The sequence below is a fragment of the Polypterus senegalus genome, chromosome 1 (assembly GCF_016835505.1).
Source record: "Polypterus senegalus isolate Bchr_013 chromosome 1, ASM1683550v1, whole genome shotgun sequence".
Classification (NCBI taxonomy): Eukaryota; Metazoa; Chordata; class Cladistia; order Polypteriformes; family Polypteridae; genus Polypterus; species Polypterus senegalus.
The window spans coordinates 121273650-121298455 of record NC_053154.1 but is presented as its reverse complement, the minus strand read 5'-3'; the positions used below and the strand labels follow the sequence as shown (position 1 = coordinate 121298455).

Genomic DNA, 24806 nt, shown 5'->3' with positions numbered 1-24806 from the left:
AAAATCTGCTCCAGGAGTGCTGTACAATGGGTGACCCTGTGCTCTGACCTCCAAAGCTCATGCGAAAAGACAATTTCCCCTCAAGGATTAATAAAATATAAAAGCAAAATATAAACCTAGTGTCCTGGAAGATTTGAGTAATAGTGCCATGTATTGTGCATTGTGCTAAATAAGTTTTAGCATATGGATGTCACAACTGGTTGTATCGTGTCTTCTTAGCCAGAAAGCAAATACCACATGCGTAGCATTTCACAAAGCATAATAATAGGTAAATGTAAATGTAAAGTTCATCCAGAGTGAATAAATATGAGTGTGTGCGTAAGTATGTCTGGTGAATGAGTTAACTCCTGCCTTGCAACCATTACTGTGTTTATAAAAACTCCATTGCTCTTCAAAATTCTAAAACATTTATTAAAAGGTTGTATAAATGGATTAAGTGGTACATCAAGTAGATATTTACTGATGTTTTTTGCCCTATAATTACTACAATTTTATTGAGGATTATACAGTTGTAAGTATTAATGCAGACTTTTAGGAAACAAATATAGAAGTTTAAAATATTTGTGTAGTCAAATATATACTTTGTGGACTGTGGTCGACATATTATCCCGGCCAATACCCATAAGCCGCCAGAGGGAGCCCTCCCTGCGAAGTGGAGATGCCCCGAATTCTAGCAGGGCATCATGGACTATGGAGTTTTAATGCACAGCCCTGCTGGATAATGTCAGGGCCACCAGGGGATGCTGCAGGGAGGCACAGAGACGTTCATTTTCCATACAGCCAGGAAGTACGTCCCAGTCACATGGACAGAAGAAATGACATACTTCTGGGTTGAAGAAAATGAGTTTTCACCTGACCTGGAAGTGCTAGGTAATCACATGGACTGAGGGATCAGAAACACTTCCGGGTCATGAACTATAAAGGACTGTGGGAGATCTCAGACGGGCGAGCTGAGTCAGATGGCAGGGTGACAATGCATCTGGGAGTGCAGGATTGTATCGAGTATTGATTATTAAATGTATTGTTTATGATTATTGTTGAGTGGAGGGTGCTTTGTTCACATTATTACTTTAATAAAGTCAATTATTGGACTTTTATCTGGTGTCTGGCGTCTGGTCTGAGGGTTCAAGGGGACGACAGCACCCCCTATCTGTCACAACTGTAATTAATTGTTAATTATGTAAGTAGAGCTATTTAGTGAAATAAGCACTCAAAAAGTTAATACTGGTAAATGTTACTTATTTCCAAAAATTCTTTAATACTTTCAAGCTTTAACAAGAATCCTCGTCTTTTTCTTCACATGCTTCTTTAATCCTGCTTCTTCTTTTACACAGTTTCTTGGTCCTACTGGTTCTGCAACCTTCGGCATATATTCTCCCCAGACAGAATTTAAATCATAAATAATGTACTTTTTTTTCCCACTTAATTTACAGAAGTCTCACAAGAAGACTATACCTGCAGTATTGAGAGGACTTTGAATGGGACATGTGTCTGTAGAAAAGTGCCAATTCAGGTTTGTGTTTTTTGGATTATGGGATTAAACAAATACCCAAAAATAAACAAACAAGGAGAAGGTGCAAACTTCACAAACATATTGGTCCAACCATGAACCAAACCCAGGTCTCAGGTGCTGTTATTCAGCAGTATTTGTTATTATTGTTACTTGATGTTGTGTCAGATCTTAAATTGAATATGATTATGAATATTCACTATGATTAATATTCTTGTAATTATGATAAGGTTTTGAACTTGGTGAAACTCTGGATGCACAACTTGCATAACCTAGGATATTAGCATTTAAAAACATACAGAAGAGTGTAAAACTGTGAAAGTGTTCAGCATGGTAAAGCGTGCAGTCTGCTTACAAAATGCCATTTGGGTTGTACTTAATAGGACACTCTAACAACCTCAATATCAGTAAGGATATCAGTTATGGCAAACATTTTGAACTTGAGGCATACAACCACAACTCTTTGTGATCATTTCTGTTATGTTCAGATTATCAAGCACAACGAGTACCAAAAGCTTTATTTGTGTGTTTGCAATGTCAACACTTTATAAATGGGACAATAACATTGCCTAGTTGTAGGTACATAAGAGCAGATCAAGTTTTGTTTTCTAGACATAGTTGTAGGAACTATGCCTGCTTTACGATAGTTGATTATAACTTCCAGGATTAAAACCTGCAACCTTTCTGTTGTTATTTTGTGTCAAACAACAAACATGGTGTGACTTCTGCTTTTGTCATTTGAAAGACCAGACTGTTTTCAATCACAAAAATTGTTTGTATCACTAGCAAGGCAGCTAGGCAGGTGTGCTTTCAACCTACTTACAGATTCTACAATAAAGTTCTTTATGCTGTAAATTAACCTCTGTGTGAGTTTATCTCTCAGCTGGTCTGAAGAATTTACCAGAGTATTTGGAGATGGCTAGCTAGATGATCTAAAATGTTCCAATTGAGCAAGCTACCACCATTCCCTTCACCAGAACAAACAATGAAAGGTGGGTGTGTTAAGTTATGAGACTAGACTCCATTTGATGTAGTAGTTAGTTAGTTAGACAAACTACTACTTAGTGTTTGGCAACAACATCTTCCATCTGGTGACTGGTTTTCTCAATAAAGGACTGAAAGTTATACTAATAAAAGGCAAAGCCCTCACTGACTGACTCACTGACTCACTGACTCATCACTAATTCTCCAACTTCCTGTGTAGGTAGAAGGCTGAAATTTGGCAGGCTCATTCCTTACAGCTTCCTTACAAAAGTTGGGCAGGTTTCATTTCAAAATTCTACGCGTAATGGTCATAACTGGAAGCTATTTTTCTCCATTTACTGTAATGGAGTTGAGCTCGAAAGCCGTGGGGGCAGAGTTTCGTGTGACATCATCACGCCTCTCACGTAATCACGCATTACGTAGAAAACCAGGAAGAGCTACAAAAAGCGCTGAAGAAAACATGCATTATATAATTAAGAAGGCAGCGAAACAATTAGAAGCGAGCGAGTGACCTATAAAACCATATTCAGCGGCTCACGTGAACTGACGCAGTGCAGACAAAAGCAACAGTTCCAAAGAGTGCTGAACAAAACCGAATTACACTGCTACGCTCAAATAGACAAACCACACGCCATGCGTGGCAATAGTAGAGGCTTCGCCTCTAGCACAGAGGTTCGATTCCCGAGGGGGATGCACTAAGCATGTACGCGCGCTTCTCGATTCATTTTAGCCTCGCATCCCCTTGGTTTGAGACGTATGAAAAATATGCGGTTAACGCAGAAAGACAGATCACCAATTGAAGCTTTATGAATAATGGATACTTTATTCGCGATCAATGATTGTTTTGGTAAAGCCATACTCAGTGTATTCATTAGATGAACGGTAAAAAGTAAGAGCGAGGGAGGGTAACTTATTGAGGCACAGGCAAAACCACAATAGCACGCTGGCTCGATGTACTGTAGTGCGTCAACTCGATCTGAATTGCGCGATCACATTCGAAAAATATATCTTTTCAAGTTCTATTTAGTCCATATTTGTCAAACTCAAGGCCCACGGGCCACATCCAGCCCAGGCGTGTAATTATATCCGCCCGCAGATCATTTTATATACTGTATTATTGTTATTAATGGCCCGGGGATATGAAGCGCTGGTAACACAATAAACTACAGATCCCATAATGCAGCGCTTCAGCTGCCTTGCCAAACACTTACCGCGTTAATCAAGTCTAGCTTATGATGCTGCAAGTTATTGCGAAGCTAGCCCACACGATGCCGAAGAGAAAAGGTGATTCTGAACATAGAGCCTTTAAAAACCGATGGGAGGCTGAGTATATGTTTACTGACATTGCCGGTAAACCCGTGTGTCTCATTTGTGGAGCTAATGTGGCTGTAATTACAGAATTTAATCTAAGACGGCACTATGAGACAAAACATCAAGATAACCTGAAAGACCTGAATGCAATGCACAAGATACAGAAAGCAGAAGAGTTAAAGAAGAATCTGACACTTCAGCAGACGTTTTACCTGCAAAATCACAAAGTGATTTCAAGTGAAGCTACTTTTATGGGAGACACAAATGCACCAGTGCAACTTGCCCCACTTTCCCTGTTGCCAAGTAATGTTGAACCAAGTCGGCACAACGGTGTTCCCAAAATCGCACTTTGCTGATAAACTGAGCGCACTGCTCACTGAGTTCACGGGCTTTGGTGACTTTGAAGAACAAAAAGAATTTTGAGTTGTTTCGCAACCCATTTGCGTCGATGTGGAAACTGCACCTGTGCAGATTCAGATGGAGGTGATTGAGCTGCAGTGTAATGGCACACTGAAGGCAAAGTACGATACTGCACGGCCCGCACAGTTTATTCACTCCATTCCCGCACAAATGCTCCAGCTCCGTCTACATGCGGCTCGAACCTTGTGCATGTTTGGTAGCACATATCTGTGTGAGAAGCTCTTCTCAGTCATGAAGACTAACAAAACAGCACACAGGAGTCGCCTCACTGATGAGCACCTGCAGTCCATCCTGAGAATCTCCACAACACAGAACCTCACACCAAACATAAACGAACTTGTTGCCAAAAAGATGCCAGGCGTCCAGCTCTGATAAAATGACATAAGAGCAAAGACAACTGAATGATTTGATTTGTTATTGCTGAAAAGAACAAATTTTATTTATATTTCCAGGTTTTGTTATGCACCATGTTCATATTTGAATTTGTATAATTTTGACAGGATATATTTTTATGGAGAGCAAAATCTTTTGGGATATTTAAAATTTAAGTTTATTTTTATATAAAATTACATAAGAGTAAAGAAATTTGAATGTTTGTTCTTTTAACGTTTACTTTATTTCTAACTTGTATAATTTAGACAGGATATATTTTTATGGAGAGCAAAATATTATAAGTTATTTAAGGTATGAGTTGATTTATTCCGGAATAATATTCTGTCGACTAAATAAAAATTCCTTCTATTTAAAATTTAAATAGAACTTGAACAGAAATGATAGTTCATAATATCCACGCAGACTTGCACGTAAGAGCGGGAGTCATCCGTTTTAACAAGCAGCGTATTGCACTGATACGAAATAGCCTGCCCATTTAATTATTTAGGAATGGATAAATAAATTAAGATTTTGTACAAATAATGTTTTTCATTTTTCTTCCTTCATGGATTCTGGCACCCCCAGCAACAGTTGCTCGCACCCCAAAGACTGTGTGTATGTGTATATATATATATATATGTGTGTGTGCGCGCGTTTGTGTGTGTGGTGTGTGTGTGTGTGTGTATATATGTAGATATGTATGTATATATATGTTTATATGTGTGTGTGTGTGTATATGTATATATGTAGATATGTATGTATATATGTAGATATGTATGTATATATATATATATATATATATATATATATATATGTGTGTATATGTGTGTGTGTATATGTATGGATATGTATATATATATATATGTTTATATGTGTGTATATATATATATATATATATATTTATATATATATATGACAGCAACACTCATCACTCACAACAGTGACAAAACAATTACATTGACAATCATGTTACGTTATTTTCAAAATGTTTCCTTTTCTTTTTCATTACTTCTTTAACACACTACTTCTCCTCTGCGAAGCGCGGGTATTTTGCTAGTCTATACTAGTAAAAGGCAAACATTTTGAACTTGAGGCATACAACCACAACTCTTTGTGATCATTTCTATTATGTTCAGATTATCAAGCACAACGAGTACTAAAAGCTTTATTTGTGTGTTTGCAATGTCAACACTTTATAAATGGGACAATAACATTGCCTAGTTATAGGTAAATAAGAGCAGATCTAGTTTTGTTTTCTAGACATAGTTGTCGGAACTATGCCTGCTTTACGATAGTTGATTATAACTTCCAGGATTAAAAACCTGCAACCTTTCTGTTGTTATTTTGTGTCAAACAACAAACATGGTGTGACTTCTGCTTTTGTCATTTGAAAGACCATTCTGTTTTCAATCACAAAAATTGTTTGTATCACTAGCAAGGCAGCTAGGCAGGTGTGCTTTCAACCTACTTACAGATTCTACAATAAAGTTCTTTATGCTGTAAATTAACCTCTGTGTGAGTATATCTCTCAGCTGGTCTGAAGAATTTACCAGAGTATTTGGAGATGGCTGGCTAGATGATCTAAAATGTTCCAATTGAGCAAGCTACCACCATTCCCTTCACCAGAACAAACAATGAAGGGTGGGTGTGTTAAGTTATGAGACTAGACTCCATTTGATGTAGTAGTTAGTTAGTTAATAGTAAAAGATATGTAAAAATAGAATCACCCAACAATGTTTGACCGGAGTTAGTGGTATTTAAGACTACACACACATTACTTACATGTTTTGCAAAAGCCAGGACATTGCAGGAACCACATCAAAGAATGCTTTGAATGTTCTTTTCATGATAAAAGAATGAAAAGAAGAGACAAACTACTACTTAGTGTTTGGCAACAACATCTTCCATCTGGTGACTGGTTTTCTCAATAAAGGACTGAAATCTATACTAATAAAAGGCAAAGCCCTCACTGACTGACTGACTCATCACTAATTCTCCAACTTCCCGTGTAGGTAGAAGGCTGAAATTTGGCAGGTTTATTCCTAACAGCTTACTTACAAAAGTTGGGCAGGTTTCATTTCAAAATTCTACGCATAATGGTCATAACTGGAAGCTATTTTTCTATATTTACTGTAATGGAGTTGAGCTCGAAAGCCGTGGGGGCGGAGTTTCGTGTGACATCATCACGCCTCCCACGTAATCACGTGAACTGACTGTCAACGCAGTACGTAGAAAACCAGGAAGACCTCCAAAAAGCTCTGAAGAAAACATGCATTATATAATTCAGAAGGCAGCGAAACAATAAGAAGCGAGTGAATGACATATACAACCATATTCATGAGTGCTGCTACTTCGGAAACAAAGCACGGTGTAAACCTAAAGTTTAAATTAAGTTCATAGACAGGCTGCTGCTGGCGTTTGTCATGCCCACGGCTAATGCGGGATACAAGTTTAATGAGAGGACACAGGATATAAACGAGAGTTTTGATCACTTTGTAACTAAGTTAAAATTGCAGGTGAAGGGCTGTGCTTATGCAAATTCTGAGAGACTGTGTTTGTGGGGGATTGACAGTTAAGGCCCCTCCCATTTACCTCATTTCGCTCTGAGCTGAGCTCCGCAGCTAACGCCGTCTTTCGAAGCAACTTCGTCACACTGCCACCAAATACTCACAGAAAAATCCACAAGTTAATACACACGCTGTCTCTATAGAGTTTCTCCACACTGAATCCTCCAGGCACTACTTACAAAAGGTTACATTGACAATGGTGTTATTTTTAAAATGTTTCCTTTTCTTAGCACAAGCACAGCTGAGAAGCTTCGATGCATGTGCTCCATAATATTCCAAAGCCGTCTTTATATACTCAGGTTTTGACTTTATATATTTGGGACTGACTTTAGGCTATATATTCAAGTTTTGACTTTATATATTCCAGCGCTGACTTTATATATTCAAGTTTTGACTTTATATATTCGGGAATGACTTTATATATTCAAGTTTTGACTTTATATATTCTGACGCCAACTTTATATATTCACAAAATCAATTTATTTGCCTGTTTGGCACCCCATAGTATATGTGTGTGTGTATATATGTACACATGTATGTATGTATGTATGTATGTATGTATGTATGTATGTATATATACCAGCAACACTCATGACAATGACAAAACAATTACATTACAATCATGTTACGTTATTATTAAAATGTTTCCTTTTCTTCTTACTTCTCTGCTTAAGCGTATTTTGCTATTTATATATATATATATATATATATATATATATATATATATATATATATATATATACAGTAGATATAGATATATATATATATAGATATATAGATATGACAACAACACTCATATTAAAGACAAAACAATTACATTAACAATCATTTTACGTTATTTTTTAAATTTTTCCTTTTCTTTTTCATAACTTCTTTAATACACTACTTCTCTGCTGCGAAGCGCGGGTATTCTGCTAGTACTGTATATTGCTGCAATTGGCCAGGACTCCATTTCATAGCAGAGTTTGGTGATGAACAATGCCTTTTCCAGCATGACGTCATGATGTCATAAGGCAAAAGTGATAACTAAGTGGCTCAGTGAACAAAACATTGAAATTTTGGATCCATGGCCAGGTAACTCCCCAGACTTTAATCCCATTTAGAACTTGTGGTCAAGCATTGATTATGTAAGAATGGGAGTCAGAATTTGGCCCAGAAGTTGACTGACAGCATTCCAGGGCAAATTGCACAGATCTTAAAAAAGAAGGGCCAACACTGCAAATATTGACCCTTTGCATAAACTTAATGTAATTGTTAATTATGAAATGCTTGTAATTATACTTCAGTATGCCATAGAAGCATCTGACAAAAAGATCTAAAAACACTGTAGCAACAAACTTTGTGAAAACCAATACTTGTGTCATTCTCAAAACCTTTGGCCATGACTGTAATGATCTGAGTTTAAAATATCACTTGAAACTTCTTATCAAATGAACTTGATGCACTGACTGTGTTCCTCCTATTTATCAAACATATTTATCAGCTAGCATCTTACAAGTTGTAAAAAAACATGGGCTTGATTTACAAAATGGTTTAACTACTTGGAACAGAATTAACAATCTGCAAATGCTACATATTTAAAAAAGAACTACTACATCACATGAAGCATTGAGGCATGTGTCTCTTCTGGCACACAAGAATTTACTAAATCTCTGACTTTGTTTCTCATCATTACAGAATAATCCAGGATTCAATAATATTTAAAACTAGCAAAATACCCGCGCTTCATGGCGGAGAAGTAGTGTGTTAAAGAAGTAATGAAAAAGAAAAGGAAACATCTTGAAAATAACGTAACATGATTGACAATGTAATTGTTTCGTCATTGTCATGAGTGTTGCTGGCATATATATATATATATGTGTGTATATATACACACACACACATATAAACATATATACACACATATATATACACATATACATACATATATACATATACAAATATATACATATATACAGATATATATATATGTATATATATATATATATATATATATACACACATATATATATATATATATATATATATATATATATACTGTGGTCCCGGCCGGGGCTTGGGAGGACGAGAGGAGGGCTTGTGCCTCCTCCAGACCTTGAGGGGCATCCGTCCTGGTTAGGTTGGGGGCCTCGGGTACAGGGCTTAGAAGCCCAACCCTGTAGGGACCCGAGGTCACCGCCAGGCCGCGCCCCGATGCCGGTTTATCCCGTGTGGTCCCTGGCCGGGGATGGAGCCCGGCCGGGACGCCCAGGAAGACCAGAGGAGGGCTTGTGCCTCCTCCAGACCGCAAGGGGGCGATCGCCCTGGTTGTATTGGAAGCCCAACCCTGTAGGGGCCTGTGGCCACCGCCAGGCGGCGCCCTGGGGCCTGAGGAACCCTGGGCCCAGCACTTCCGCCACACCAGGAAGTGCTGGGGGAAGAGCTTTGTGGCGCCCCGGAGGCGGCGGGAGGACAGCGGCACTTCCTCCACGCCTGCGGCGTGGCCAAGGAAGGGATGCCGGAAACACCTGGTGCTCATCCGGGAGCAGTATATAAGTGGCCGCCTCCCTTCAGTCTAGAGCGGAAGTCGGGTGGAAGAGGACGGAGCTAGCGGGAGGACTGGAGGCGGCCAGAAGAGAGAGAGGCATTGTAAGGCCAGAAGAGAGAGAGGCATTGTAAGGCCTGAGGAAAAGAGAGGCATTGTAAGGCCTGGACTTGGGGAATCGGTGCAAGAGGCACTGGGGAGTTGAGTGCGGGACTACTTGTACATAGTGTAAATAAACAAGTGTGTGGTGAATTTAAGATGTCTGTCTGCCTGTGTCCGGGTTCAAGTTCACAATACATATACATATCTACATATATACTGTATATACATATATATACATATATATATATATATATATATATATATACATATATATATATATATATATATATATACATACATATATATATATATATATATATATATATATATATATATATATATATATACAAATCTACGTATATATACACTATATCTACATATATATGTTAGGGGTGGGACTCGATTAAAAAAATTAATCTAATTAATTAGAGGCTGTGTATTAATTAATCTTGATTAATCGTATGTAATCACACATGAAACTTTGCCCCAAATCGCAAATGTTTTTTTTTAATTTAAAAGGGTTTTAGTGGGCGACAGAATCAAATAATAGACATGGACATGAATATTGTAAACTGAAGCTCTTTTAATTTCTGAAAAAAAAATGCTTTTAAACTGCATTTCAATTCAAAACAGAAACAAAAATATCATCCCTGGCTAAAATTGGGCAGACTTAAAAATAAAGTGGTATTTTAACTACTTTAAGTACATTTTCAGAATGGTATTGTCTTTAAATAATAATAACCAAAATTTCAACATAAAGTGCAGTTTTTCTTCTTAAAATAATAAGGCAGAAACATAAAAGGTAATTTGACCAGCTTCATCTTTAAACTCTGAGTAACCTTAAGAAAAATTATTTTGTACATAGGCTAAAACAGTGTGATCATTAAACATTTTGTAATTAGATGTAATTAGAATTACTAACGGTCACGGAAGTCCAATGATCCCCAGTAAGAGCCACAAAGTCCGCTTTCTGTAATGTATCTAATTTTGCTTGCTTTTCAGAGTGCACAAAACCACGCCTTTATCAAGGCTTCTGTCGGGTAGTCTTTTGAAATGAAATTTGCCTCCGATCAGTCTTAGGAACGCGCTTTGTATTGTATCCATTATTCATAAAGCTTCAATTGGTGATCTGTCTTTCTCGTTAACCGCATATTTTTTCATACGTCTCAAACCAAGGGGATGCGAGGGTAAAATGAATCGGGAAGTGCATGTACATACTCAGTGCACCCCCTCTCTGGAATCGAACCTCGGACAGCGGCGCTAGAGGCGAAGCCATTGCGCCACAGTGTGTTTTGTCTAATTGAGAGTATGTAGATCGGGGTATATATATATACTAGCAGAATACCCGCGCTTCGCAGCTGAGAAGTAGTGTGTTAAAGAAGTTTTGGAAAAGAAAAGGAAAAATTTTAAAAAATAACGTAACATGATTGTTAATGTAATTGTTTTGTCTTTGATATGAGTGTTGTTGTCATATCTATATATCTATATTATATCTATCTATCTATCTATCTATATCTATCTATATCTATATACATATATATATATATATATATATATATATATATATATATATATAAAGTGGTGTATTTCTTATTGTTTTGCATGTTTGTCACACAAAATGTTTCTGATCATCAAACACATTTAACCATTAGTCAAATATAACACAAGTAAACACAAAATGCAGTTTTAAATGATGGTTTTATTATTTAGGGAGAAAAAAATCCAAACCTACATGGCCCTGTGTGAAAAGTAATTGCCCCTTGTTAAAAAATAGCCTAACTGTGGTGTATCACACCTGAGTTCAATTTCCGTAGCCACCCCCAGGCCTGATTACTGCCACACCTGTTTCAATCAAGAAATCACTTAAATAGGAGCTGCCTGACACAGAGAAGTAGACCAAAAGCACCTCAAAAGCTAGACATCATACCAAGATCCAAAGAAATTCAGGAACAAATGAGAACAGAAGTAATTGAGATCTATCAGTCTGGTAAAGGTTATAAAGCCATTTCTAAAGCTTTGGGACTCCAGCGAACCACAGTGAGAGCCATTATCCACAAATGGCAAAAACATGGAACAGTGGTGAACCTTCCCAGGAGTGGCCGGCCGACCAAAATTACCCCAAGAGCAGAGATGACTCATCCGAGAGGTCACAAAGACCCCAGGACAACATCTAAAGAACTGCAGGCCTCACTTGCCTCAATTAAGGTCAGTGTTCACGACTCCACCATAAGAAAGAGACTGGGCAAAACGGCCTGCATGGCACATTTCCAAGACGCAAACCACTGTTAAGCAAAAAGAACATTAGGGCTTGTCTCAATTTTGCTAAGAAACATCTCAATGATTGCCAAAACTTTTGGGAAAATACCTTGTGGACTGATGAGACAAAAGTTGAACTTTTTGGAAGGCAAATGTCCCGTTACATCTGGCGTAAAAGGAACACAGCATTTCAGAAAAAGAACATCATACCAACAGTAAAATGTGGTGGTAGTGTGATGGTCTGGAGTTGTTTTGCTGCTTCAGGACCTGGTAGGCTTGCTGTGATAGATGGAACCATGAATTCTACTGTCTACCAAAAAATCCTGAAGGAGAATGTCCGCCATCTGTTCGTCAACTCAAGCTGAAGCGATCTTGGTGCTGCAACAGGACAATGACCCAAAACACACCAGCAAATCCACCTCTGAATGGCTGAAGAAAAACAAAATGAAGACGTTGGAGTGGCCTAGTCAAAGTCCTGACCTGAATCCAATTGAGATACTATGGCATGACCTTAAAAAGGCGGTTCATGCTAGAAAACCCTCAAATAAAGCTGAATTACAACAATTCTACAAAGATGAGTGGGCCAAAATTCCTCTAGAGCGCTGTAAAAGACTCATTGCAAGTTATCGCAAACGATTGATTGCAGTTATTGGTGCTAAGGGTGGCCCAACCAGTTATTAGGTTCAGGAGCAATTACTTTTTCACACAGGGCCATGTAGGTTTGGATTTTTTCTCCTAAATAATAAAACCATCATTTAAAAACTGCATTTTGTGTTTACTTGTGTTATATTTGACTAATGGTTAAATGTGTTTGATGATCAGAAACATTTTGTGTGACAAACATGCAAAAGAATAAGAAATCAGGAAGGGGGCAAATAGTTTTTCACACCACTGTATTCAAGATTTGACTTTATATATTCCATGGAAGGAGGATTACACTTAGTATGGCTTAACCAAAACAATTATTGATGGCGAATCGATTATTCATAAAGCTTCAATTGGTGAATTGTTTTTCTGTGTTAACCTCATATTTTTTCATACTTCTTCTCAAAGCAAGGGGGTGCGAGGCTAAAATGAATCGGGAAGTGCTGATTAATGTAATCGGTGTACCATGAAATCATGCATTGACAGAAGTTCCCCTTTGCTTGTAATGCAAAGTATGATTAAATGCGTGATTTTTAACGCATTATGGAGCACATGCATCGAAGCTTCTCAGCTGTGCTTGTGCTAAGAAAAGGAAACATTTTAAAAATAACACAATTGTCAATGTAACCTTTTGTAAGTAGTGCCTGGAGGATTCAGTGTGGAGAAACTCTAGACACAGCGTGTGTATTAACTTGTGGATTTTTCTGTGAGTATTTGGTGGCAGCGACACAAAGTCATAACACTGCGTTAGCTGCAGAGCGCAGCTCAGAGCGAAATGAGGTGAATGGGAGGGGAGATGATGACGTGACTCCCCCACCTGCCTTAACTGTCAATCCCCCACAAACACAGTCTCTCGGAATTTGCATAAGCAGAGCCCCTCACCTGCAATTTTAACTTAGTTACAAAGTGATCAAAACTCTCGTTTATATCCTGCGTCCTCTCATTAAACTTGTAGGTTCCAGTTATGACCATTACGTGTAGAATTTCGAAATGAAACCTGCCCAACTTTTGTAAGTAAGCTGTAAGGAATGAGCCTGCCAAATTTCAGCCTTCTGCCTACACAGGAAGTTGGAGAATTAGTGATGAGTCAGTGAGTGAGTGAGTGAGTGAGTGAGTCAGTGAGGGCTTTGCCTTTTATTAGTATAGATTCGATCTTTGCAACATTATTCTTCTAATAAATTACAGATACCAATGTTCTTTTACTGTGTGAGACTTACAGAAGAATACATAAAAACACACAAGAAAGACTACTGCAAAAGCATAAAGGTGCCCAACAATTACAGTGCATGGTACTATGTCTAAAGTTCAGTCAAAACATTCAGAATGAACCATGCAGTTTGTTTCCTGAAGCTGTTTACTTGTTTTTCTAAGAATCAGGCAATGGCATAATGAGGTATATTGCTAAAAGTGATATCACAGTGTAACATGACAAAAATGAGAATCTTCAGGCTAAACCTTGCAATATCAGAATCAAAAATATATATGCTAGGGTTCCATAACAATCCCTTTGAATTTTTATGGCATAATACACCCAGCCAGGTATTATTATTAAAGTATTTAAAGAGTTATTGATTATGAAGACTTTAACCAACCTTGGCAGTCTAACTGGACTCAAATCCTTTAAAGAATTGTCCACCAACTGAAGTCGTTCCACTCGTATCAAACGTTTAAGGATTTTGTAGAAATTTTCCACCTGGTAAGGATCTCCAAGGTCTTGATATGATAAGTTCAAATCCTATAGTCGTAAACATAACAACATTTATTGAATATTGGAATTGGAGTACAGGGTGCAAAAAAGGAGAAAACCTCAAAGAAAATTAAAGTTAAAACATTTGCTGAATAGCAAATGTATCCATACATCCATCTATCGGTCTATCCACCCCCACCTTCACTCAACCCACTTCTTTCATTTTACCATCACAAGGAGCTGAGGCCTATTACTAGATTCACAATTAGGACCTAACCATTAACTAAATGCAAGTCTTTATCAAGACTAATTAACTCACCTACCAATATGACAAATTTTGCTTCACCAATCAATATAATATTCACAATTTTGGAAGAAAACTAAAGTGCATGAAGAAAACCCATACTGACACTAATCTTACAAGATACAAACCCAGGTCCTTGAAGCTCTTGAGGCAACAGTACACAACAATGCACCACTGTGCAACACATGGCAATTCGTATACAAAATCTACCACAACAAAAACACTACAGGACTTTTACATATTTTTAATTGAATTTATGTAACCTCGCTACCTATTCAATGTGACAGAGTGCAAAATTAAATCTGGTAGCAACTCAGCCTTAGAGGGGAACAAAGTTCACTGCTGTGTATGCACAGTTACCCTGGGTTAGTTTACAGTTGTCAATGGACAACTGGGCAATTGGGAGGAAGCTGGAGTGCTACAAGAACAGGAGGAGGACATACAAACTTTACAAAAAAGGAAAAACAGCATGAAAGTCCAAAAACCAGCAAAGGTACCAGCTGTATATGGGGAAATGAAAAACCAGCAAAGCTACCAGCTGTATATGGGGAAATGAAAAAGCAGCAAAGCTACTGGCTGTATAGGGGGAAATAAAAAGCATAACCTTACTGTAGTATCTAAAATGTTTATCAAAACAGTATTGGTGCAAAACTAAAGTGAAAGTAATGACACCTTTAGCATCATGATTAAGAGAATCCCTAGAAAATGTTGTTCTTCTTAAACACCCTACTGTTCCTAAACATATGCGAGAAACTCATAAGTCCTCAATCACTGCATCAATTGCCCGCGCATAACCATTTTTGTTTGGCAAACGCATCAATTAGTGGCACTCAACTTGTGCTCAGCAATCCCCCAGCCAGAATTTTCACTTTCAGCTCAAATCTGTACTGAAGGTTTTATTTAGCAATGAGTTATAAGGAATTACATAGGTAATGATATATCGTTATTTGAGATGCATACATTTCATATGTGTTCCATGTCTACAACAATGAAATGTATGATGAAATAAGAAATGTTAGGTCTTTTAGATAGATAGATACTTTATTAATCCCAAGGGGAAATTCACATAATCCAGCAGCAGTATACTGATACAAAGAAACAATATTAAATTAAATAGTAATAAAAATGAAAAAAATTAAAATAAAATTAATGTTAGCATTTACTCCCCCGGGTGGAATTGAAGAGTCGCATAGTGTGGGGGAGGAACGATCTCCTCAGTCTGTCAGTGGAGCAAGACTACTCCTCTGTCTGGAGATGACACTGTTAAGTGGATGCAGTGGATTATTCATGATTGACAGGAGTTTGCTTAGTGCCCGTTGCTCTGCCACAGATGTTAAACTGTCCAACTTTAATCCTACAATAGAGCCTGCCTTCTTAACAAGTTTGTCCAGGCGTGAGGCGTCTTTCATCTTTATGCTGCCACCCCAGCACACAGAAGAGGGCACTCGCCACAACCGTCTGGTAGAACATCTGCAGCATCTTACTGCAGATGTTGAAGGATGCCAACCTTCTCAGAAAGTATAGTCTGCTCTGACCTTTCTTACATAGAGCATCAGTATTGGCAGTCCAGTCCAATTTGTCATCCAGCTGCACTCCCAGATATTTAAGGTCTGCACCCTCTGCACACAGTCACCTCTGATGATCACAGGGTCCATGAGGGGCCTGGGCCTCCTAAAATCCACCACCAGCTCCTTGGTCTTGCTGGTGTTAAGGTGTAAGTGGTTTGAGTCGCACCATTTAACAAAGTCTTTGATTAACTTTCTGTACTCCTCCTCCTGCCCACCCTGATGCAGCCCACAATAGCAGTGTCATCAGCGAACTTTTGCACGTGGCAGGACTTCGAGTCATATTGGAAGTCTGATGTATATAGATTGAACAGGACCGGAGAAAGTACAGTCCCCTGCGGCGCCCCTGTATTGCTGAACACAATGTCAGACCTGCAGTTCCCAAGACGCACATATTGAGGTCTGTCTGTAAGATAGTCCACAATCCATGCCACCAGGTGTGAGTCTACTCCCATCTCAGTCAGCTTGTCTCTAAGGAGCAGAGGTTGGATGGTGTTGAAGGCGCTAGAGAAGTCCAAAACATAATTCTTACAGCACCACTGCCTCTGTCCAGGTGGGAGAGGGATCGTGTAGCATATAGATGATGGCATCCTCCGCTCCCACCTTCTCCTGGTATGCGAACTGCAGAGGGTCGAGGGCTGACGGACCTGTGGCCTCAGGTGGTGAAGCAGCAGCCGCTCCATGGTCTTCATCAGATGTGACGTCAGAGCAACAGGCCGGAAGTCATTCAGCTCACTAGGACGTGATACCTTTGGGACAGGGTGATACAAGATGTTTTCCAAAGCCTTGGGACTCTCCCTGTTCCAGGCTCAGGTTGAAGATGCGCTGTAGAGGACTGCCTTCAGCAGTCGTGGCGATACACCATCTGGACCCGCTGCTTTGCTGGCACAAAGTCTTTTCAGCTCTCTGCTCACCTGGGCTGCTGTAATTGTGGGTGGGGATGTCTCACCTATGCTGGTATCAGCAGAAGGATGGTTGGAGGATGCAGTACTCGAGGTGAGAGTGGGTTACTGTGATCAAACCTATTAAAGAAGTTGTTCATTTGGTTTGCTCTCTCCACGTCTGTCTCGATGGCGGCACCCGCTTGAGCTGCAGCCAGTGATAATCTTCATCCCATCCCACACTTCCTTCATGCTGTTGTTCTGCAACTTCTGCTCCAGCTTTCTCCTGTACTGCTCTTTCGCGCCCTGAGCTGGACTCGGAGTTCCTTCTGCACGCACTTGAGCTCATGCTGATCACCACCTTTAAAAGCCCTTTTCTTCTGGTTCAAAAGGCCCTTGATGTCACTTGTAACCCATGGCTTGTTGTTAGCATAGCAGCATACTGTTCTTACTGGAACTACAATGTCCATACAGAAGTTGATGTAATCAGTTGTGCATTCAACAGCCTCTTCAATGTTCTCACTATGTGACCCAGCAATATATCCCAGTCTGTAGTTCCAAAGCAGTCTCTCAGAGCCTGCTCTGCCTCAGGGACCACTTCCTGAATGAGCGTGTAGTTGTAGGTAGCCCTCACTCTTGGTTTGTATTGAGGCTGAAGCAGAACCAGGTTATGATCTGCTTTCCCAAGCGCAGGCAGCGGGTGGCGCTGTATGCGTCTTTAACGTTTGCATACAGTAGGTCGATAGTCCTGTTTCCCCAAGTGTTACAATCCACATACTGGGAGAAGGCAGGTAATGTTTTGTCCAGCGTTACATGGTTAAAGTCTCCAGCGATTAGCACAAGTGCCTCAGGGTGCTGCGTTTGTAACTTAGCAACTGCGGAATGGATGATGTCACTCGCCATCTCCGCGTTCGCTTGAGGGGGGATGTAAACAATAACAACAATCACGTGTCCAAACTCTCTGGGCAAGTAATAGGGCGCAGACTTACGGCCAACAGTTCGATGTCCCTGCAGCAAGTGGAGATTTTAACGTTTACATGTCATGAGTTGCACCACTTTGTATTGACATAGAGAGCGAGTCCTCCTCCTTTATTCTTTCCGCAGGTACTTGCGTCTCTGTCCGCTCTAACTGTGCTAAACCCGGGTAGCTCCACGTTAGCATCTGGGATGGTAGACGTTAGCCACGTTTCACTAAAACACAGCAAGCTGCATTCTCTGTAGGTTCTGACATTTTCACCAGCACAGCCAGTTCGTCGATCTTATTTGGTAGTGAGTTTACATTTCCCAGGATCACAGAAGGCACCGACGGTTTATAACGCCATTTTCTCTCAAGTTGTCTCGATTTAATCTTATCTTTTATCTTTGCACCGCTTGGCTGCCCCGATATCATCTTCTTACCTCGTCAGGTAAATAAGGAACCACACCGGCATAAGCATTTCTTCTCAGTGCTTTAAGCTGACTACTTGAATAGGCGATTCTCAGAGTGTAAAAATCCATGTCAAATAGTAAAAAGTGTCCAGGGAGCAATTCCACATAAAAGAAAGTGGTAGAAGTGATCAGTGAAATAGAGAAAAATAGAGATAAAAAGGTAAAAAGATAAAGTCATATATTTAGACACAACACAAATATGTGTGTTTTTACTTTTGCGACAATCACACTTACAGTGACGTCAAGGTAATTAAAATAGCACACAGAAATAATTTCACGTTTAGCATTAACTTTTACAACTAACAAATGTACACAGACTATTACTCAAAATGAAAGGTATTTATTATAGCAAATATACAGTAACTGCTTGAATGTGAAATACGCAAAAACACATACATCAATGAAAACGTCCTTATTTGAAAACTGTGTTTGGACAATGTATTTTTTACACATTCACAGCAACTTGCCATTTGAACAATTCTTTTTATTCAGTTTAAGTGTTGAATAAAAGCACACTTGTTTCATTATATCTTTTGTGAAAGTGTTTATTTCATATTCTAGTAACCACTTAAATGACATCAAATCTTTGACTCTCTAGCTCTCTCTTTCTCATGAGTGTACATACACACACAAGTCTTCATTTTTATATAATCTGAAACTAGAACTTTACACACTATGTAAACATTGTTACACAGGTGATGCCCATACCGCACTCCATCAGGACACGCAGAGGGAAGAAGAGTATAGAGTGGTCAGTACCAGGATATATACAATTGTCAAATTCAAATGTTAACAGTTTCCACACACCCAAGGACCCTCTTCCTTACATTTACGACAGGTGTACTTGTTGCACTGTACACACCGCTCTGTGCTATGGTTACTATTACAGCTAAGGAGCACCTGGCACTGAGTTTTGTTTCCAGGAGGAGGCGGAGGTCTGGGAATTGGAACTTGTTGTAAAAGTTGCGTCCTTTTTTCTTTTTCCATCGCCTTTTCCTGTAAGAAGTGACAATAAAATTCTTCAGCAAGGCAAGCTTCTTGCATGTTCCTGCTCATACCGTATAAGCACACCTTTTGGTCCATGACATCAGTGCCACACTGTTAAATAAAAGAAAGGGAGACAAAACTATATGTAACATTTTTAATAAATTGTTTTATGACCTGTACAGTCATGGCCAAAAGTTTTGAGAATGACATAAGTATTGGTTTTCACAACATTTGCTGCTTCAGTGATTTTGTCAGATGTTTCTATGGTATACTGAAGTATAATTACAAGCATTTCATAAGTTTCAAAGGCTTTTATTGACAGTTACATTAAGTTTATGCAAAGACTCAATATTTGCAATGTTGGCCCTTCTTTTTCAAGACCTCTGCAATTCACCCTGGCAACACATTCTTGCATTATCAATGCTTGGAGCTTGCCAGAATTTGTGGGTTTTTGTTTGTCTACCGCCTCTTGAGAATTGACCACAAGTTCTCAAAGGGATTAAGGTCTGGGGAGTTTCCTGGCTATGGACCCAAAATGTCAATGTTTTGTTCCCTGAGCCACTTAGTTATTACTTTCACCTTATGACACAGTGTTCCATCATGCTGGAAAAGGCATTGTTCATCACCAAACTGTTCTTGGATGGTTGGGTGAAGTTGCTCTTGGAGGATATTTTGATACCATTCTTTATTTATGGCTGTGTTCTTAGACAAAATTGTGAGTAAGCCCACTTTCTTGGCTGAGAAGCAACCCCACACATGAATGGTCTCAGGATGCTTTACTGTTGGCATGAGACAGGACTGATGGTAGCACTCAACTTTTCTTCTCCGGACAATCTTTTTTCCAGATGCCACAAACAACGGGAAAGGGGATTCATTAGATAAGATGGCTTTACCTCAGTCCTCAGCAGTACAATCCTTGTACCTTTGGCAGAATATCAGTCTGTCCCTGATGTTTTACTTCAACAGTAGTGGCTTCTTTGCTGCCCTTCTTGACATCAGACCATCCTCCAAAAGTCTTTGCCTCACTGTCCGTGCAGATACACTCACACCTGGATACTGCCATTCCTGAGCAAGCTCTGCACTGGTGGTGCCCCAATCCTGCAGCTGAATCAACTTTAGGAGACGGGCACTTGCTGGACTTTCTTGGGTGCTCTGAAGCCTTTTTCACAACAACTGAACCTCTCCATTCTAACTCAATCAGCATGACAGAGTAATCTCCAGTCTTATCCTCGTCAACACTCTCTACTGTGTTACCGAGAGCATCACTGACATGATGTCAGCAGGTCCTTTTGTGGCAGGGCTGAAATGCAGTGGAAATTTGTTTTTTGGGATTAAGTTCATTTTCTTGGCAAAGAAGGACTTTGCAATTAATTGCAATTCATCTGATCACTCTTCATAACATTCTGGAGTATATGCAAATTGCCATCATAAAAAATGAGGCAGCAAACTTTGTGAAAATTAATATTTGTGTCATTCTCAAAACTTTTGGCCACGACTGTATAGTGCACATCAGAAAACATTGTGGCACTGACACAATATTATATATATTCACATACTTTTATGTGGTTGTGGTCTGTTTGGGTTTTTTTTTTTTCAATTGTCCCCAATCTCCATTTTTTGGTGCATGGCAGTAAGAATGCAGACTGCCTTATTCTTCTTGGGCACATACACACCAGCATGGCACTGCCAGTTCTAAACATTAGCGTGGATAATTCCTCGTATCCTGAAGTGTCTTTAGATGGAGGTGAAAGTTTTCATTGTACCTTATTTATGGTGCCAAGCTGAGTTGTGTTGCAGTCTATTAGTCAGCAACAGCAATGTAAAGAAGTTGTCTGCTGTTACAGTTCTAGTCTTGACCAAAAATGGCTCCATAAGCTTTATGACAATATTCTTGTAAAGTCTTGTTCCCATTGTACTACTGCGTTCCTTTCCTAAATAAGGAGTAGCATTGCACATGCATTTGTCTTCAAATCTGCCACAATCCAAATCTGTCAGGCTTGTATTGCAAGAAAGAACAATGGACCATGGTTGGAAACAGTTGCTCATTGACAGTAATTTGTTGTCCTGGGTTGTAACTCAGAATACACTTCAGAACAAAATGTTGCCAGATGTCCAAAAATTGCAGCAAATCTGTTGGTTTTCTTTACCCAATCTGCACACGTGTCCTTGTTGTCAAAGCGCAAATGCCCTATAATTGTTTCATAGTGGTCACGGGGCATCGTATTTTTGATTGCCAGTTATAACAGTTTTGATATTTGGACTTCAAGTGGTTACTGGAATTTAAACACTTCACAAAAGGTATAACAATACAAGTGTGCTTTAATTCAAAAATATAACCAAATAAAAAGAAATTGTTCAAATGACATGTTGGTGTGAATGTGTAAAGACTGTGAAGTCCAAATATTGTTTTCAACTAAAGATGTTTTCATGTATGTGTGTGTTTGTGTTTCACATTCAAAAAGTTATATTTGATATAATAAATACATTTCATTTGAGTAACAGTCTGTGTAAATTTGTTAGTTGTAAAAGTTAATGCTACATGACAATTTATTTCTGTGTACCATAGTAATTACCTTGAAATTGCATAAGTGTAATTGTTACAAAAGTAAAAACTCACATTCAAGCGGTTATATCTGATATAATAAATATATATATTTCTGCCTACAAAACCTAACATTTCCTACTTTATCGTACATTTCCACAGATATGTAGACACACAACACACATGACAGGCACCATATGTATTTCAAATAATGATACATCATTACCTATATAATTCCTTACAACTAAATACTAGATAAAATCTCCAATGGAGATTTCAGGTAAAAGTGAAAATTATGGCTGGTGAAATACTTTGGCTGGCTGAATGGGGGATGGCTGATTAGGTGCAGTGATTAAGGACATACAAGGTTTCCGGCATATGTTTAGGAACAGTGGGATATTCAGAAGCAATGACATTTTTCACAGACTAAGAGTTGTAATTTTTTTTTTTCCTCATAGAGATGCAAAAGCATGAAGAGCATTAAAACAAATATCTTAAAGATGTGAGAATCCACACTGAAAAATGGCCTACATTGTATCTCCTTTTCTGAAGTTAGTTGCTGTTTTATCTTTACTCACTGAAACATCTTTGTACTGATGTATGAATGGTGATGAAAATGTTTTGAGACTGACCTTTAAAGGAAAACTGAGTAGAACTGAGCAAATTGTATTTTTTAAGATAAATCACCATGAACATTTGTTGTAATATTCATAAAGCTTCTCTATGGTCCTCAAATAATATGAGTTGTCTTGGTTATGCAGCCACTTTTCTGTAGCTCCCCTGATGACTTTTATCACTGGCATGTTTAACCACACAATGATAACCCCTCAAATTCGGCAGGAGATCATAGTCATACAGATTCATGTCTGGAGAACAGGGTGGGTCAGGTGTCTCTCAATCCACAGTTTCACAAAGCAGCCTTTGCAACTGCATTGTAGGTACAGTGTATTTAGGGATTTTTTTTTTTTTGTTTAATGTAATATACTCACCAACTAAATCAAACACCCCAGAAATATTATTATCGTTGGATGCAGAAAAAGCATTCAACATGATTGAATGGAAATACCTTTTTACTACATTGGAGAAGTTTGGGTTTGGCCCGAACATTTGTGCATGGATTAAATTACTGTATACTAACCCAGAAGCTTCAGTTTGCATCAACAACATTTGCTCAGACTACTTTAAACTAGAACGTGGCACAAGACAAGGATGCCCTTGTCACCGCTGCTGTTTGCGATTGCCATTGAACCACTGGCAATACATTGTCGAAATACTGATCAGATAAAGGGGATTAGCAGAGAAGGACTGGAACAGAAAATCTCATTATATGCAGATGACATGATACTGTATATATCGGACCCAGAAAATTCTGTGCCTGCAGTCTTAGCAGCACTCACAGAATTTCAAAAGATCTCTGGTCTCAGAATTAATCTGAATAAAAGTGTACTCTTTCCAGTGAATTCTCAAACATATAATATTAGATTAGATACCCAAAATTTTATCATTGCAGAACAGTTTAAATACCTCAGGATAAACATCACAAGTAAACATAAAGCTCTTTATCAACAAAATTTCGCGGTCTGCATGGAAAAAATTAAACAAGACTTGCATAGATGGTCAACCCTTCATCTCACACTAGCTGGAAGAATTAATACTGTTAAGATGAATATTCTTCCTAAGCTCCTTTTTTCATTTCAAAACATTCCAATATACATTAATAAATCATTCTTTAGTCAATTAGATTCAACAATAACCTAATTTATTTGGAATTCAAAACATCCATGCATCAAAAAACAAAAGACAGAAGGCGGCATGGCTCTACCTAACTTCCAGTTTTATTACTGGGCAGCAAATATACAGGCAATAAGAACCTGGACACAAATACAAGAACATACACAGGCTTGGTCCGCAATAGAAGTAAAATCCTGCAGTACTTCTTTGTATTTCTTGCTCTGTGCTCCAATAAACACACGTTATCGACTAAAACTCTCCAAAATGTTTCCAGGGCATGATCCAACCTGCGAACGTTGCAACCAAGTCCTAGCCTCACTGAATCACATGTTTTGGGCCTGCACCAAATTAACATTATTCTGGACAAAAATGTTTAATTACCTTTCAGACAGCCTTGGACTCACAATCCCTCCTAACCCATTAACAGCTGTGTTTGGGGTTCTTCCAGAGGGGCTTAAAGTGGAGAAAGACAAACTAATTGTGATTGCATTCACTACACTGTTGGCACGCAGACTCATTCTGATAAACTGGAAGAACCCAAACTCTCCTCTTTTAAGTCAGTGGGAAACCGATGTGTTATACTATTTGAAATTGGAAAAAATCAAATACTCAGGATCCGTACAGACTTTTTTGAAAACATGGCAGGATCTAATCAGTAATATTTTAAAATAAGTTCAAAAAGCACAGAGAATTTATTAATTTAGGTATGTTTACAAGCCTTAAATTTCACGCCGTTTGGCTTGCTCTCTCTCTCAGGGGTGGGGATCGACCTGTTCTTAATTAATTTTTCTTTTGTAAAAACTTGATTGCTTTGTATGGATTGCAATAAAATTAATAAAAAGGGAAAAAAAGGGAGGGATGTTGTTTTTATGCAGAAGGGAGTTGTTTAACAGCTTTCCTTGACACTTTTCAGCATAATATTGATGATTTATGTGGGACGTTTCTGGCAGGTAATTAATATAGACAACACTCAAAGATCATACAAAAAAA

General features: G+C 38.7%; 1 protein-coding gene across 1 annotated transcript in view; it reads right to left on the bottom strand.

Annotated features, from left to right (window-relative positions):
- LOC120531535 overlaps window positions 1-24806 on the bottom strand; it is a 46669-nt gene that overhangs the window by 4974 nt on the left and 16889 nt on the right. Inside the window, exon 5 of the mRNA XM_039757036.1 lies at window positions 14284-14426. Coding sequence (XP_039612970.1) covers window positions 14284-14426 — 143 coding nt within the window. The remainder of the gene's footprint in view (window positions 1-14283; window positions 14427-24806) is intronic.